Source organism: Doryrhamphus excisus, chromosome 1 (assembly GCF_030265055.1).
Source record: "Doryrhamphus excisus isolate RoL2022-K1 chromosome 1, RoL_Dexc_1.0, whole genome shotgun sequence".
Classification (NCBI taxonomy): Eukaryota; Metazoa; Chordata; class Actinopteri; order Syngnathiformes; family Syngnathidae; genus Doryrhamphus; species Doryrhamphus excisus.
Genome location: NC_080466.1, coordinates 36,611,358 through 36,629,083, shown reverse-complemented (window position 1 = coordinate 36,629,083; position 17,726 = coordinate 36,611,358). Strand labels below are relative to the sequence as shown.

The 17,726-nt window shown below is 40.5% G+C and overlaps 2 protein-coding genes across 7 annotated transcripts in view; one reads left to right on the top strand and one right to left on the bottom strand.

Moving 5' to 3' along the window:
- LOC131132191 (uncharacterized) lies at positions 1 to 6,279 on the top strand. 4 transcript variants are annotated; one of them, XM_058077608.1, is made up of 6 exons: positions 680 to 853; positions 1,021 to 1,349; positions 3,029 to 4,819; positions 4,887 to 4,988; positions 5,898 to 5,927; positions 6,176 to 6,279. In XM_058077608.1, exons 2-6 carry the CDS (start codon positions 1,097 to 1,099, stop codon positions 6,199 to 6,201), a joined length of 2,202 nt encoding a protein of 733 aa, XP_057933591.1. In that variant the 5' UTR covers positions 680 to 853; positions 1,021 to 1,096; the 3' UTR covers positions 6,202 to 6,279. The 4 variants fall into 4 exon arrangements, with proteins under 4 accessions (XP_057933581.1, XP_057933571.1, XP_057933591.1 ...); XM_058077598.1 differs by lacking the exons at positions 680 to 853; positions 5,898 to 5,927; positions 6,176 to 6,279 and adding exons at positions 1 to 93; positions 5,079 to 5,275; XM_058077588.1 differs by lacking the exons at positions 5,898 to 5,927; positions 6,176 to 6,279 and adding an exon at positions 5,079 to 5,276 and having other exon boundaries at positions 676 to 853.
- gad3 (glutamate decarboxylase 3) overlaps positions 4,876 to 17,726 on the bottom strand; it is a 14,292-nt gene continuing 1,441 nt past the window's right edge. For 2 of the 3 annotated variants that reach the window (XM_058077649.1, XM_058077640.1), the window contains exons 3-17: positions 16,805 to 16,894; positions 16,535 to 16,641; positions 16,316 to 16,451; positions 16,016 to 16,106; positions 14,528 to 14,640; positions 14,086 to 14,201; positions 12,874 to 12,953; positions 12,577 to 12,631; positions 12,179 to 12,295; positions 11,395 to 11,459; positions 9,988 to 10,066; positions 9,326 to 9,475; positions 7,988 to 8,095; positions 7,696 to 7,785; positions 4,876 to 7,134 (exon numbers count right to left, since the gene is read on the bottom strand). In XM_058077649.1, the coding sequence (XP_057933632.1) occupies positions 6,961 to 7,134; positions 7,696 to 7,785; positions 7,988 to 8,095; positions 9,326 to 9,475; positions 9,988 to 10,066; positions 11,395 to 11,459; positions 12,179 to 12,295; positions 12,577 to 12,631; positions 12,874 to 12,953; positions 14,086 to 14,201; positions 14,528 to 14,640; positions 16,016 to 16,106; positions 16,316 to 16,451; positions 16,535 to 16,641; positions 16,805 to 16,894 (1,571 nt within the window). In that variant the 3' untranslated portion in view covers positions 4,876 to 6,960. The remainder of the gene's footprint in view (positions 7,135 to 7,695; positions 7,786 to 7,987; positions 8,096 to 9,325; positions 9,476 to 9,987; positions 10,067 to 11,394; positions 11,460 to 12,178; positions 12,296 to 12,576; positions 12,632 to 12,873; positions 12,954 to 14,085; positions 14,202 to 14,527; positions 14,641 to 16,015; positions 16,107 to 16,315; positions 16,452 to 16,534; positions 16,642 to 16,804; positions 16,895 to 17,726) is intronic. The other variant, XM_058077659.1, reaches the window with a different exon arrangement.

Sequence of the window (17,726 nt, the reverse complement as noted above, 5' to 3'; positions counted from 1 at the left end):
CCTGTCTGATGAGCAGTCGATTTAAATTCAGGTGTGTGTGCTTTCTTCTACATTTTAGGGGTGATTTATTCCTCCGAGACACGTTTCATTAAGGTAATTAGCAATCCCTGTTTCTTTTTAATTCGTCTTAACTTCTTGTTCTGTGTTTCAATGTGTTCCGGGACGGCAAGAAACATATTTTTTGTCGAATTATAGTTGAAAGTATATTTGACTGTCAATAGTGTTGTTTTATTTAGCCCCATGCGTGTTTTTAACCCGTAAGAAGATGGAAGTGTTAGTTTTTTGCTTGCATACGTACTGTATCTCTTTGTGTCCTTTTGAGGTGCTGTTCAGGGTGTGGACGGTAGAGGGCAGTAACGTTTTGTATTGTTTCTGTAATGGCATTTAATACATTTGATGGACTATGATCGATACTGACTTGTCAGGAATTCAACTAATTTCAACGCAGAGAAACAAAATAGCTTAGCTCTATATTGTGTGGGAGTCCATACAATATATACTTAAGTCCTGTCCAATAGTCTTATGTACACTTACCTTCTTTTTCCATCACATATACATTAATTGGTGAGCAGGGCATGTTTTCAACATTCAGCTTTCTAAAATGGCTGCCAAACCCGCCCAGGGCATCGTAAGGAACCCTCGTGTGTCGTTCGTGTTTCTCCACGGAGTTTTCAATTTGAGACAACCGCTAAAACGAATAACGTGTTTTTTAAACTAACGCTAAGAGGCTTTTGCCAACATTACTGACATTTGGAAAACGGGAAATATAAATATAAACAGCGTAAGAAAAATACACCGATCCGTCATGGCATCGTGGTCGCCATATTGGATGTACCAAAGTTGTGCTGTAAATGTACGTACTTTCTACAAAGACATGGAAATTGATTCCACTTCTCCATATTCCTCCGTTCCCAAAAACCATTGGGGATTGTTTGGCATTCAAACTGTAAAATGTTAAAATGTTTTTTTCTGTGGATATTTTTGGTAATACTGTATTCGGTGTGTTTCTGTTTGTCGTAGTCCAGAAAGTCTGCCACTTGGATCTGGAAGCCGTGGTCCACTGGTCTGGAGTTGTAGTCCAGTGGTTTAGATCAACATGGCTGCCGTTAACAGACCTTCAACACCTCAGCAATTGCATGGAGATCCCCATTTCCATGCCACAGGTGGGGTGCCAAACCCCGGGCCGCAGTACCCCGGGCCACCAACCACCAGCCAAGACCCGGGAGTGACACCCCATGGCATGTCCGCACGACCGCTCTTTTACGTCCATGCTCCACCTCCGCCTTTTCTCCACTACCAATGGCCCATGCCCTTCTCCTACAACCCCTTTGCTGCCTTCCCAGGCATGGGTGAGTACCAAGAATTCCCAAATCTCTCTAGTTCAAAGAAACTTGATTTCACCTTTTGGGATGCTTTATTCATCTCCAAGAGGAATTCATTTCCAGCAGCTCTGCTCGGCACTTAGCTCCTCAATATTGGGATGTCGGTGAAAAAGCCTATTGTGTACTTCGTTTTTACATTTGCCCGTTTTTGCTGTTTTTCCCCAAAAATATTTAAACTTAGTTCTTTGTAAATGTTCTTTTTGTAATATTTCTCTTCCCATAATGTTAACTTCATGCCCATTGTCTCTTTTTCGCCCAACCTAATTTTCAAAATGACCACTACTTTGTTTTCCTAATATTACACATTTTCAAATGTTTGATTTCAACTCTGACTCAAATGACTTCTCATAAATTTATTCTCATTAGTTAAACTTTTGTCTTTATTTTTTCAATTTAAATTAATTTTTTTCCACAACCTTATTTGTTGTTCATGACTTTCAAGTGTCTTCAACTTTATTAGAAATTCTTGTCAAATTCTAAATTTTACTTGTAAAATTACTGCAAATGTTTTCTTAAATTATATTTACAATGGGCTGAAAGTGTCCCCAGGGCCACAATTTGGATAGCCCTGATGACAAGGGTAGGCCTGAGGTTCTTTCAGACATGCTTCACATCACTGGTCCACATGGTGGCAGTGTTTTGTCTTTTGTTTACACCCACTTAATCAGCAACCAAATGGGGTGTAATTCCTTATATGGGATGTCGGAACATACTCATGGCGTTCAGAGACATCCCAAACTTCTTTCAGGGCTCACTTCCAAATACGCAAACCCCATGATCTGAACCTTTGGCATGGTTTAACACCAGAATCCAACATTCCAACTACATTCATAGGTCAGGAAAGTGGAAAAGCATCATGGGTCCCCTTTTAATGTATATTTGGAAAGCCGGAATTGTTGTTGGCTTTATTAGAACTGGATTCTTTCAATAACTTGTCTTGGTACAAGATTTCAGATGTCTCGCCCCATGTTTTTTGGAAATGAGTTTTTAGTGTAACAATTAGTGGTGGCTAAACGCTTTTGATACTGTATGCTAGCAGCTGGTTGATGCTTCATGGGCCACTTTGGTCCTTTCATTTTCTACCGCTTATCCTCACGAGGGTCGCAGGGGGTGCTGGAGCCTATCCCAGCTGTCTTGGGGCGAGAGGCAGGGTCCACCCTGGACTGGTGGCCAGCCAATCACAGGGCACATGTAGATAAAACAACCATTCACACTCACATTCATACCTATGGACAATTTGGAGTCGCTAATTAACCTAGCATGTTTTTGGAATGTGGGAGGAAACCGGAGTACCCGGAGAAAACACACGCATGCACGGGGAGAACATGCAAACTCCACACACAGATGGCTAAGGGTGGAATTGAACTTGGGTCTCCTAGCTGTGAGGCCTGTGCGCTAACCGCTATTCCACATTTATTTATGATTTGACACTTAAGTATGATCGTTGAATACTCGGACACCAAAGTCATGGTTCAGTACGTACCAGTTTTTGCAGTGACAGTTCAGTTTTTTGGAGGGTACAGTAAGAGGGGGGGGATGTAAAACCTAACTGCTTAGCTTTTAAGCCTACTTCCTGTCAATACATGTGGTATTATACCCCTACCTAACTTTTTTTTTTTTTGTTGTATTGAATGTTGTCATTGCAGGTTATGGTATGGTCATGCCCCAATTCCCCCCTCCCCCTTATATGGAGGCCCCAGCATCATACATTATGCCCCACCCACATGTTCAACCAGTTGACTACAGACGCTTCCTAAACCCCTTGGTCCATCCTCCTGGCCCCATGTACCAGAATCTTAACCAGACCAGAAGGGTTAGACTTCCTTATACCGTCCCCGTTAAAGAAACCGTCAGCTCTGAGGTCCAAACCGAACCGCCGCAGGAAACCTTGTGTAACGACGGAAAGGGAGGACTCCTTGTGGATTCAGGCTCAGATTCAGGGCGAGGGACAGCGTCATGTTCTCCATCCTCCAGTGTTGGTTCGCAGAAACAAGGTTCTGAGGTTGAGAAGTATCCTTCACCCAGCAGTTGCGTAGACAAGATGATCCAGGCCACCAGCCCCTGCAAACAAGCCTTTGTGTCACAGCCTGACAAAACCAACGGGGACGTCGTGAAAGGGTCCTGTTGTGAAAGGTTAGACCAGAATAGGTTTGGAGACACGGGTGGTCGGAAAACTGGCCGTGGTAACGTGTGGTCGGTGAGCTCTCAGGATTGCATTGTTCCTGTATGTAGCTCCTCTCAGCAAGAGGACGAGGCTGTCAAAGAAAGGCACCCCTCTGTTCCGGACATTTTGGTGGGCTGGGGCAACATTACGCCACAGAACGTGTCGAACAAGCGGTCTTCAACATCTGATGACCATGAAGAGCCTGCTTATCAGAGCACTACTGGAACAAAGAATGTTCCTCCTCTGGGTGATCAATGTACCAATTCAGCTGAGGGCACCTCGGATCCCAAGGGGGACACACTTCAACAGGTCCTCTTGGAATCCAGAAGAGAAAGTAGAACATTAGAATTGTACAACTCTGAAAACCCAACTGATCTCCAGAACCAAGTTGGACAATCATCTACCAAGTCCCGTGGAATCGCTGATGAAGAAAACTGTGCAACCTTCCCACACGACGACACGACTGGGAGCGTTCCCAGTAGAAGTAGCGCCCACGTTAGGGGCAAAATGAATGAATCGGTGTGGTCTGTAGAATCCCTAGTCCCGTTTATTCCCAATAAGGAATGGATCATGCAAAACATGCCGGGATCTGAGATGATTGTCGAGATGAACGAGGACCCTGAAAAAGACAGTCCGTCAACTCAAAATGACTTTTTCCAATCGGAGGACCGGAACCGGGATCTGAGGTTGTCTTCCTCTGACTCTGCTCCAATGTCAGACAGTTGGCTTGTTTTCCGCACTTCAACTGATCAGACGAAGAAACCACAAACTCCAAAAACCCCTGAAACGCCAGGACTGCAGAGCATGTCTCCTTCTTCAGAAAATGACGCCCCTGTTAGCTTCCAGATTAAAATTACACCCCCCAGAAGAGACGTGGGGGACAACGGGTCTTCTGAACCTGTGGCCGAGCCAAGCCCAAACCAGGAATTGTGTATGGTTGAGCAGCAGGCGGGGAGTCCCTGCTCTGCTGGCCAAGAAGAAAAGTGCTCCTCAAACTCCTTGGCGGAGAACAAAATCCCACCCACAGCACAGCAGACTTCGAATAATAGTGAGGGTGTGAAACCCGACAACGGAAAATACAGTAGCAAAGACGGCAACCAGCCGAGGAACCATCAACTTTGCATCCCTGTGACCGATCCCAGATTGGCGGAGTTATCCCCAGGCAGCATCGCACACTGTCTGTTCATTGGCTTCCACTGCAATCAATTCCACGAAGCCAAATGTCCGTATGAGGAGCTGAAGCCTAACGTGGGGCAGAAAGCAAAACGTCCAGGTAATCTGCAGCAGCATTTTATTTGCCGAGACTGAGGTTTTCACGGGTGGGTGTGTTTGATCCACAGATTTCAGGAAATGCAAAAATGGCAAAACTGAAGGAGGTGCAATGAATGGACGAATGCAGAAGAACCAGAAAAAATTCACTTCATGGAGGAACAAACGACATGGTATGTTTTTTACGTTGTTTGCATTTTACAAAAGAACAAAAATGCCATTCCAATTGGGGGGGTACAGTATATCCTCGCTTTTTATTGCAGGGGTGGGCAAACTACGGCCCGGGGGCCACATGCGGCCCACAAAGCGTTTGAATCCGGCCCGCCAGTTGTATTGTAATTTTTTTTTTTTAAGTATTTCAACTTTTAACATACAAACTGGCAACATGACTTGCAAGTCGGATGTCTTATTTTGTGTAAAAAAAAAAAAGTAAAATTAAATTACATATTTTGATGTGGTCTGATGTTTAAAGTGCTCCTGATACAGTTTTTAAAGATAAAATTGTACAAATAAAGGAAAATTATAAGCATAAAATTGTGTGTGTTAAATATGTTCTGGCCTCCTGGACAATTTTGTTAACTCAATGCGGCCCACTAGCCAAAATATTTGCCCACCCCTGCTTTATTTGGGTTTATTGGGTTTCCGTTCAAGTCTTACCAGAGGATGGTAAATGTGATTAAATAAGATGCCCATAAAAGGTCTTAACACATTGCACCCCCCACCCCCACATTCCAGGTTCAAGACCTGATCTGATGATTTAAGTATAAAATGTTTAGCTAGTCACAGCTGAATATAATGGGGTCATTCTGATGTAATGGTATCAGTATGATTGGAAATGTCGCATGCCATCAGACTGTGGTGCATTCAAGGACAATACTCAAAGTGACATCTGAACACTTGCCAAACTATCACTCATACACGTGTGAATTGTGGGTGTTTTCTAATGGTGATACATGATCATTTTACGTATAATTTTTTTCTAATCTATTTTGGGTTGCAATCCTGACTGTGTAAGGATCCACTATAATTTGTTTCTGACATGTTTAATTACCCTTCTCACAACAGCTGTTTTGAACCCACAGCAATCCATGATGGCGGCTATAGGTGTACAGGTAAATGGAAGCCCCAGTAATGATTTGGTCAAATACTACTGACTACTCAAAGATGTTGTTCACACTAAATGGTGTTTTTTTTTTTTTTTTTGAAAAGAACTATTTTTGTGTAACACAAATGTACTTTAAATTGAACAGTGTGACATTTGAGCGTCTGTTTAAACTATTGCGACGCATACTTGGCATCAGGCTATTTACCTTCCTCATTCACACCCCAAAATGTCCCAAATCATGTCTATTTGTTCCAGGTGGAGATGGAGAACAGAAATGCTGAGCTCTAGCGATGACATTTAGTTTTTAAGGATATTTAAACTGATATTTAATGCGTTGAATAAATTATTTTTGGTGCAGAGTCTTGTTTTTCTCATTCAGTGAAATGTTGCAGTGCGTAGGTTTGGGTGTTAAGGTAAATTTTTATATATTAAAGTAAAAATCAAATCTAGTTTATTATAAAAATACACGTTTTAAAGGAAAACTGCATTTTTTATGCCCATCCATGAGACATGAACACACTTTTCTGTGCATTCTAAAAACTGCCAACTCAGGCGAGTGTGTAGCAAGATATCATTATACCCATTGGGTAACAATGTTTATGTCGCCGTAGCTTGTTTAATCACATTATATGCAAATGAGCAGCATTGGTAGCTTTGGGTGTTTTCTTTTCAGAAGGCTTTCCAGGTGGAATATGTTTCCTCATTACATACTTGGCTCAGTCTTTTTTTTTTAATCTTTAGAACACACAGAAAAGAGACATGTTCATGTTGTGGATGATTGACAAAAGTTTGGACACCTAATCTAAACACATTAAAGGAAAATCAAAGCTTTTGAACACCCCTGATTGGCCCTCCACATATTCTGAAAATGGAGATATTACACTCATTTAGCTTTAATATATTAGATTGCTTTTAGCATCTATCCCAGTACTTTTCAATTGCGTGTATGCAACACTTGGAAAAAGTTTGGACGCCCCCGGTTTTTTAGAAGCGACTTAGCGATTTACGTAGTTGCATTTGCAATCCAAGAAAGCAACCTGTCATAAGTCCTGGCCAAGCAGGGCTATCTCCTCCAACAGGAAGTTGATGTCTTCTTTCTGTGTGGCACGGTTAACAAACACACACCTGAAGAAATTGACCTTGGTTCTTGTCGGCTGGTAGCCAATCAGAACGGATCCTTTCTCCATCAGCCTGCCTTTGATCTGCGGCGCGACCTGGAGACAAGTGACCAATAGCGATAATAGTAAACGTTTGGGTTTGTGCTCCACATCGAGTCAAGTCCTAGTGTTGAGTGACGGTCATGTGACCATCCCAGGATATGGCTTCCCATTTTTGCAGGATAACCAAACTTTTAAAATGTCACTCTTTTCAATGGTTTGTGAAAAATGAAGGGGACTTCTTTCCAAAAGGGATCCAGCAGATCCCCTGCCTTTATGCCCATCAAAAATGGCCATTAAAAAAACAGATCAACTTGTATTATCATGTATTTCTAAATAAGAGATGTTTTCTGTGGGGGGAATGCTTATTTTTGAAGGATTTTTTTTTTTTTACCAAAAATCAGTGAATTTGCGGGGCTTTAAAAGCTTAACTGGGAATGTGTGTGGGGGTGGGCGGGTCCACTGTACGTACAGTATACTAAGAATAATCTTACATATACAGTATGTACATATAGATATATAATGGTTTTCCAACTATTGTGACGGGCATATCTTGAACCGTAGTAGTACACGCTTGCCGTGTATTGCTTTTTGGTGGTATTTGTATTCTCTAGTCACCTGGTGAAGTCTTTTGTCTCGGTCGGGTCCACATGGCATGCTTCTCAGACTGGGAGGAATGTACCAGAAACAGACATTACTGGCCTCCGGCTGTGGACGCAGAGGACAAGGCGCTCGGTGAGAAGTGATCAGGAATAACGTTACTGCTGGTCAAGCACCTGTCGCCATGGTAATCATTTAGTCCTGATATATATATATATATATATATTCACAATCAACTTTGAATGTTTGATTATTGTGCAGGGACATAATGTAAATGATAGAATGATAGTTTCATGAAAACTGGGCTAACTTTGTGCTTGAAGACCAGTTCAAAGTCTTTCCTCCTCTGCAGTAGATCATAGAGATACTCTGCGTTCTCCAAACACTTGTTGACCTCAGCTCCAAAGCCCTCTGTTCCCTGAAAGAGACGCATGTACACAATGGGGAACAAGACGCATGTACACAATGGGGAACCATTAACAGGGAGGACAGTCGATGGGGTGGACATACACTACTACTACTACTACCACTACTGCACTACACTACAATGCTACATGCTCATGCTATAAGTGATATATGAGAAGGTGTAACTGGTGCTGTTTTTCTTTTTCTGTTTTTGTCTTTCCATCCATCCATCCATCCATCTCTCCATCCATTATATTTGGCCTATATAGCCATCCATCCAGTCGTATGTTTGTCCATCCATCTCTTCATCCGTCCGTCATTCATCTGTTGCTTTCACTATCCCTTGCTCTGTCTCTCCATCCATGTGAACATCCATCTATCCATCCAGCCTTCTCTTCATCTGTCCATTCATTTATGCATCCATTCGTCCCTGTCTTTCATCATCCATCTTGCCATCTGTCCATCCATCCATCCATCGCTCTGTTCATCCAGCCATCCATCTTTCCATTCATTTGTCTGTCGGTCCATCACTCTTTCCATCCATCCCTCTTTCATCCATAAATCTCTCTGTCCATCCGTCTGTACATCCACCCGTCCATCCATTCATCCATCTGTCCATCCATCCATCATCCGTTTGTCCATCTGTCTTTCCATCCAGCCAGCTCTCTATCTGTTTATCCGGCCATCCATCTCTGTCTTTCATCATCCATCTTGCCATCTGTCCATCCATCCATCCATCGCTCTGTTCATCCAGCCATCCATCTTTCCATTCATTTGTCCGCCAGTCCATCACGCTTTCCATCCATCCCTCTTTCATCCATAAATCTCTCTGTCCATCCGTCTGTACATCCCTTTTTCCATCCATCTATTCATCTGTCTATCTGGCCACCCGTCCATCCATTCATTCCGCTGTCCATCTATCCATTCATCCATCTGTCCATCCATCATCCGTTTGTCCGTCTGTTTATCCATCCATACATCCGTCTCTCCGAACAGGCTGAACTTGTTGCTCTGGTTGGACAAGGACCAAACAAACCTTCTACTCCCAGAATACCCCCCCCCCCACACACACACAGAGCTTTGAGTGATGTTTCATGCAGGAACACTGGAATACACATTTTATACAAGTTTTTGGGTTCCACTGAACTGAACAAACTGAACTCTCACGATGGATCGAGTGAGGCCATGAGCTTGACAAGAAACCTTCACTCCAAGTGGGACAACATGAGATAATAGCCCGTACCTTTGCCTTCCACATGAGCCAAAGTTTGAACACATCCACGTGCCTGCCACACTGGATGCTCTTATCTCCGGTATCATAGCTCACGTCATAGAATTTATCTTTCTGGAAAAGGTATGCAGCCCCCAGCTCATTACACTTTTGTAAGAGGCCCTGTGGACGGCAACACACATGACACAAATCAGGTTTGCATTTAAATACAGTGGTAACTCAGTTAACATCCAAGGTTAGCCTGGTTTTCATTTTGCCTTGACTTGGTAAGCATGCGATATGCGGCACTAGGCGTTGGCGACCTGTTGTCAGCGGCGAGGCTTCTGAATACGCCAACCTCATTACATTTATAGGTCAGACAAGCGGAAAACGCATAGTAGGTCCCTTTTAAATGTTCAGTTGTCCATTCATTTGGCATTTGTAGTTATTTTTGCATCATTTCCTGCATAATCATAATCATCATAAAACTATCATTTTTGTTCATAAAATGTGTTTTGTGTGTTGGGTGTTGATAAATTTGATTTACATTACATTCTATGGGGAAAAACCTACCTTGGTTAGAGTCTGTTTTGGTTTAAGTCAAACCTAGTAGAAGTGATTAATGACGCTAACCAAGGCACCACTGTATGTGGAAAATAAAGCAGTGATATAGTGTTTGTGGAGCAATATCTTACTTTCTTCTTGATCAGCATCACGGAGCACTGAAGTGGAACGCTCATCATCTTGTGAGGGTTCCACGTCACTGACCAGGCTCTGGAAAAACAACCAAGATGCTCATTGGATACTATAATTCAACTTTTAAGTCAACAAGAGTCATATTAGGAACACTAACTCTGTAAAAATAAAAAGGCACAATTTGTGATTAGTCGTAGTAAACCATAGTAAAGCGAAAAAAGTATTTATACATGGTAATTACTACATAAGGCGGCTGTGTTGTTCAACGGATATCCCTCACCACTTTTCGCTTCGAATTTCACGGCTTCTGTCTATCATGGGCTTTTCAAAAATATATGAATTAATTTTGCTCTTTTGTGGTTGAATACTGCCTATTCGTTTATAAATATATACATATATACATATTCAAGTGAATTTTGTATTTTCTTGCCTAAATGAAGCATTAAATTGGACAAATAAAGTAAAATACAAATGAGGTATTCAGGAAACAAAAGATGTAATGATATTCAACACTTGCCACTAGGTATCAGTAATGACACTGGTGTGACACACAAGCACCAGACTTTTACTACAAGTTTGAATGAGCTCACAACAGGCACAATAATTCCTAACACTACAGCTACTGTTGCCGTCATCCAAGCTAAAACTCCCCAACGTCACTTCCTGTCCACCCTCCACTTTATGTCGTAGTTCCTATTATTATGTCTACTACTATATTGGGTAATACCAGTATAAAGGTGGCTATAGGCTGCATGGTAGCCGAGTAGTTAGCATGTAGGCCACACAGTTTGCATGTTCTCCCAGTGTGAACGTGGTTTTTCTCCGGTTCTCCGGTTTCCCCCCACATTCCAAAAACATGAATGTTAGCTTCATTAGCCACTCCAAATTGTCCACAGGTATGAATGTGAGTGTGAATGGTTGTTTGTCTATATGTGCCCTGTGATTGGCTGGCCACCAGTCCAGGGTGTACCCCGCCTCTTGCCCGAAGTCAGCTGGGATAGGCTCCAGCATACCCCCGCGACCCTAATGAGGATAAGCGGAATACAAAATGGATGGATGGAAGGTGGCTATAGAGGTGTTATTTCAAATCTAGAGGGCTCTAATAGTGTAAAAAAAAACATATTTAGAAGGTTGTAAACGACCAAAACATTTCAATCTTACATCGCTGAAATTCACTTATCACGATTGGGTCTAGAAACAATCAACAGTGATAAAGAAGGGATAATTATTCATTCATTCATTCATTTTCTACCGCTTATCCTCACAAGGGTCTACACAGACATGCACGAGGGGAATCCAACCCAGGTCTCCTAGCTGTGTGGCTAACCGCTCATCCACCATGCAGCCAGGGATAATTATACACTGTAAAATGTGTCTAGTATAGTTTTTACAACTGATGCTAGTACCGTTCGATGCCCTGTAGTTTCATCCTGTGTCTTTCTGACAAAAGCAAGCCTCCGCCCCATGATGCCTGCAAGGAGAGAGACTAAACTGTTACGAGCTGCTATGCACAATATACTGTAAAAACACAAAAATACACATTATTTGCTTTATTGTAGTGGGGGGGGGATAAGTATTTGATCTGGTTATTTCCCCCATTATATACATTTATATAGCTATATTATACTATATAGCATATTATATAGCTATATACAGTCTTCATTTTATGGTGTGTTCATTCATCATCCAGAGAAAGTAACGTATCAAAGAATTATTTGATGCTAATACAAAATGTGGTTTTGTAATTGGTGGAGAAAGCATTGTTGGCAAGCATTGTTATGAAGTAGAGAGTACATGGCCCTGTCATGTACTCATGTATTTGTGTACTCGTGTACTCATGTTTCCATGTCAAACATTCATGACATTCAGACAGCAAAGTGTCTTATGATCGCTTCTCTTGCTAACTATGCACCAAACTTCTTTGACTAGACTTTTACAGCCGTACTTTGTATACAGAAAGAGTAATTGTATTCCCTTTTTGTTTTTTTTTTCTTCATCCAATTTCCATTACTTATCTACATAAACTATTATTTTTTCTAAAACTGTGTCCACTACATTTGGACTAAAACTGTCACACAAGTATGATTAAAACAAGAAGACGAAGACTAAAAATACCTCACAAAAACAAAAACAAAAACAACACTGCATGGAGACAGGAGAGGTGAGACGGGAGAAAGTGAGACGTCTTACATCCACGTGCATCCACAGGGTGTGTCTCTGACAGATCTCTGCGATGGCAGGTAGGGGGTCAAACGCACCATATAAGGTAGTTCCTGCTGTTGCATTCACGTAGAATGGAACCTTGTTCTGGAGAGAAGAAATGTTTTATAATTATTCCAGTTGACCAGGCATTTCCGCAGACAGCATCTTCATCAACATCAACAAAAAGCCTAAACAGTATATAACAGTATAACAGTATCACATAGCATGTATTATAATATTTGGAGTATGCAGTGAAAGTGCTGCAACCATGAAAGTGAAATAGGCTGTTCATAATCTGATCAAAAGTTGAAGACCGTAGCGCCAAAAAATTTAACCTAATTCCCCAAAATAGAAATAAAATGTTCAAAAAAGTGCTTCAGAAATACCTTTTCTTCAGCAGCAAGGATGGAAGCCTCAAGTTCTTCTGGAATCATTTTCCCTCTAAAAAAAAAAAAGTCCATGAGAAAAAGTCCTGTCAATGTGCTCCATTTGTACATAGAAACCCAAAATGAACAGAAACTGCTGATCATGATTTGATACAGCTGTACAAGGGCTCATCATTTTGGGAGTGGCGGCTATAGTATATTTGTTATTGTTTTACTTATTTGTCCACTTGCACAGCACAGGTGAGCAAACACGCCCTTTGTTATCAGCTATCGTCGACATTCATGCGTGTAACACACCTTTCATCACATTTCACCACAAACACATTGTCAGTGCCCAATCCCAGCACGGCAGCGGACTTCTTCAATGAATAGTGACTCTGTGTGGACAAAAGCAAAGTCATTCATCTTCATTCATATCACATTGAAATGTTTAGAATAGAATACACCAGGCATCTGCTCATCAAAAAAGAACATGAATGCAAATAGAAAGTCTTTCTTTTTAGAAACTCTTAAAAAGGCAACACATTCTTATTGCATTTCCATTATGTGAAAGCAGGATGATAGGAAAAGTGTGTATGAACCCCCTCTTTCCAATCAGGTATGATAGTTTCTAATCATCAATAAAAAAAATATATATGACAAAAATGGAGTAATTTAAATAATTTAATTTAATTTAATTTAATTTAATTTAATTTAATTTAATTTAATTTAATTTAATTTAATTTAATTTAATTTAATTTAATTTAATTTAAAAATAACTTAAATTATATTAGGAAAGCAGGAAGTGAACAAATGTAACAGTTACTGATTGTAAAAGTACCAGATGGAGGAGTAGGATCTAATAAGCTTTGCTTCTTCCTACTCCTTTTGGACATGTGGAACTGGGAACTGATTATGTGATGCATTCAATTGTAATCTGATGCATGTTCAAATGAAATTAAACCATTACCATATATTTCCGACTAGCCAAACGGTGGACGAGTGGTTAGCATGTTGGCCACCCAGTCAGGAAATCGGGAGACCTGGGTTTGAATCTCCACTTGGGCATCTCTGTGTGGAGTTTGCATGTTCTCCCCGTGAGTATGTGGCTTTTCTCCGGGTACTCCGGTTTCCTCCCACATTCCAAAAACATGCTAGGTTAATTGGCGACTCCAAATTGTCCATAGGTATGAATGTGGGTGGGAATGCTTGTTTGTCTATATGTGCCCTGTGAAAAGGAAGTGGTATGATCCGCAAATAATACCAGCTTTAAGTCTTTTGTAATTTTGGAGATGTCACTGATGTACAAGTTGAACAATTTTGGTCGGAGTATTGACCCCTGGGGTACTACGCACGTAATATATGAACATATAGCTTCCTGTCAGCTAAGTAGCTTTTGACCCAGTTCAGAACTAATCCTCTTATTCCGTACCTTTCAATTTTGGTTATCAGGATGTCATGATTGATTGTATCAAATAATTGATATCAAATAAATATCTTCTAAACATACAATAGTTACAGTGTGCTTACATGTTCTGACGTGAAGAGGGCCAGCTGAGGCAGAGCTCCCATTCCTTTTGTCTTAACTTCTGGGTAGAAGTAATATCTGGCAACCAGCATGCTGTACATGTTGGAGATTGCACCTCCTTGAAAACAAGACAAAGACTTTATATGAGAACTGCTTCTTCTTTCCTTTTGGTGCCTTTTATTTGAGTGGGAGGAGCTGGTTGATGATGTTAAGGGAGGTGGAAGCACAGTAAACGAGAAAAGCATGAGTAAGACTCTCTACTGTAATTACAAGGATGCTCAACATGCAGCCTACGGGCCATTTCCGTTTTTTATTGACCCAAAACACATTCTAAAAATATAACTAAAAAGATCTTCTAAAACTAAAAAGATGGGAACAAATGCTCATTATGACATTTTCTAGTATGTTCCATGTGGAGGACACTTGGAGGACCGCAAACATTACCTGGAGAGAAAATACCATCTCCCTCATCATCAGACCACCCCACAATGCTTTGCATCTTCTTCATGAGGACTTCCTCCATCAGGGTGAAGACAGGAGACACCTCATATGTGAACCTAGTAAACAAGTTCTTTAAATGAGTACATACACTATGACATACAGTATACGTACATGCAGTATATTTATTCTATTATTAGTTATTATATGTCATATATAGTATACACATTCCTGACATATACTTCCATATACAAACATACAGTATACATTCCTGATATAGCAAACAACATTAAAAACCGAAATAGGCTGTTCATCAGTTCATCTGTTCATAAAAAGTTTAATAGCAAAAAAACCAAAACTGGAATTCACCTAAAATAGAAAAAATAGCTCTAATTTCATAGTGCAGTCTGGCGCAGTCTGGCGCACCCACACCTCCATCCAAGGGAGGAGAAAAGGTGTGAGATGGTTTAACACAGCCGAGTGCAATAGGACTTATAGAAGTAGAAGAATAGAAGCTTTGATGGTACAACCCCCCCCCCCCCAAAAAAAAAAACATCCAATCACTGTTAATATGCAAATGAGAAAAGATTACTATAATGTTGGTTGGTTTTTAAAATCTGGATGTAGGATATTTTATGACTAAGTGCAATCCTCTTGTCCAGGTTCACGCTGGTCGGAGCTGGCGAGCTTTCAGTGCAAAGTAACCTATACAGAAATAGTTTTAGATCTTCCAGAATCTGCACCTATTTCAGCTATATATTTTATATGATATAAAATGGCTCCGGGCACACCCACTTTGCTGTGATCAGTCACTCGCCCAAAGTGCTTCCTTACTATGAACCATATAAGGAAGTCCACCCCTCTGTGACATCACAAAGGAACGGTTTGACCACGCCCTTCTGAAATAGAGGGTTTTGAGCCATCCCAAACTTCTTTCAGGGCTAACATTCTAACTACATTTATAGGTCAGAAACATGGAAAAAGCATCATAGGTCCCCTTTAAAAGCCATTTTGTTCTTCGGTCGAGGATCGTCCCGTGTCTTGCCCATCGGATCCTCTGGCTCAGGACTGGTGATATTTTTTGGGTCAACCTCTTGACATTTTTGTTCCATAATCCACAGGATCTTTGAAGAATTTTCAAATGACTGTCCAATGACCCCAATGACCTTGTCCAACCTCAGCAGCAACACGCACTGCGAGAGGCCTTGCTAGTGCAGATCAATAATCTGAGCGCATTCAAAGAGAGGTTTATTGTCTTTGCCATCGAGAGATCATGACAGTGTGAACAGATAAGCTAACTATAACATGACCCAAAATACCAACCAATCTGACAGAAAATTTTTGCCAGGATTTTGGTGTGTAAAGGATCTGATCAGCTGATAATAGAACCTCCTTAAGATCCAACAGTGCAAAACCTAAATTAGTGCAATTTTTCAACTTAGATCAGGAGTGTACATATATGTGCAAGTTAGTGAAGCGCTGTCAGAATCTTACATGTTCGTGTTTGCTGTAGATGTCAGCCACTCGCCAGCAACACCAATCACATCAAGGCCAGAAAACAGTTGATTGAAGAAGCGAGGATGGCCTTGGAGAAGAAGAAGCAGTGGATCACATAACAGCCATTTTTTCCATTTACAGCTCAGTCCAGAAGAAGTCGCTTATTTCAACTAGTGTGTCTAGTGTGAATTAAGAGTTAGGGATATTGTGCCTGCTGTGAGGTCATTCAGACCCAGCCACGTAAATGGGGGTGGGGTAAAACCCTTGTCCTCTTGAAAGTCGTAGACAAAAGCCCACCTGTATTGACACCGTACTTGAGTGTGTCTCGACAGTCCACTAATATTTGCTCAAGAGTGTCTGGTTTTTCAGGCAGGTCCAGACTGAAGCCTTCCAAACCTTCTATGAGCTGGTGCGGGTGGTGGAAATCCAAAACCTGAAGAAGCATGTGAGAGTGAATGTAAGTAGGTAGGACACTGCTTTTAAATAAATATCTAATAAATCAATTCATTGCAACACCTTGGAATTTCTTTGATATGATTTGCAGATGTAATTCATCAGTAAGTTCACCAGCTCCTGCAGAAATCCCCTCGTCATCTTTTCTCCCCCCGGACTTGGCAGCAGATCTGTGTACAGAAACACAACAAAATGTGCAATTTGACAATTAATTTTTTTTTTTTTTTTATTTTAGTACTAGACCTAGATCTGATGTGCTTTTGATTCCTTTGTTGCATTTTCACAAATACGATAAAAGCTGCCCAAATCAGAAGCTGTGCTTTATGAGCCTACCTTTGCTGTAGATGTTGCTGAAATCAGGCAGACTCTGTTTATTTTCCTCCGACTGTTTGGCCATCTTGGTTGACTTACCTGTGAGTCTTTCTAACAATCAAAAACATTCAATGGAAGAGTATTATGGTTTACACTGATATATACATTCAAGTACATCACATGTTTACACTTGAATTCAACATGTCCAAAAAGGAGTAGGGAGAAACAGAACTTATCCTTCCCCTTCTCAATGACTCAGCAATTACTGATCAAAGTGTCCAACATGCTGACACAAAAAAAATCACAAGTTTACACTTTATTATTAAGAAGAAAGAAGAAAAAATATCAAAACGTTTGTGAAAAATGGGTCGATAATAATGAATAATAAAAATAATTCATGAATAATCAATGAATAACTTAATAATAATCATTAACAAATTAAATAGAGATAATTAAATAGAATAAATAGAATAGTAATTAAAAAACAGAGAATTTTAAATTAACATAAATGTAATTACAATGATAAGAAATAAATACAAAGAAAATTAGATCAATTACATGAAATAATGAGAGTCAAGATAATTGATTAAATATGTACAAAAATTAAAAACAGAATATAGATGTGCAATGATGAAGGGGAAAGAATATGTGAGTACATAGCAAATATACATATCAAATAATATATATTAAAATAAAGTCAAATCAAATAGATAATACGGGGAAGAAACATCATATCATGCACGGATGCAGGATTATACATGACGCAGGAATGTATAACTTATGATACAGTATACCAATATTGATAGTGTGAAGGTGTCTTTCTTTTAAGGACACAGCAAGGACGTTAGTGGCTATCATTTGTATATTATTCAAATGCTTGATGGATGAATGGATGGATGAGCCAATACAGTTGACATAGTGATGGTCCAAATTGATGCTATCT

Coding starts and splice junctions, on each gene's coding strand:
- LOC131132191 (XM_058077588.1), top strand. CDS start 1,097: ATGGCTGCCGTTAACAGACCTTCAACACCTCAGCAATTGCATGGAGAT. Junction 4,820..4,886: donor GCAGAAAGCAAAACGTCCAG/GTAATCTGCAGC, acceptor TTTGATCCACAG/ATTTCAGGAAATGCAAAAAT. Junction 4,989..5,078: donor ATGGAGGAACAAACGACATG/GTATGTTTTTTA, acceptor TTTTTATTGCAG/GGGTGGGCAAACTACGGCCC.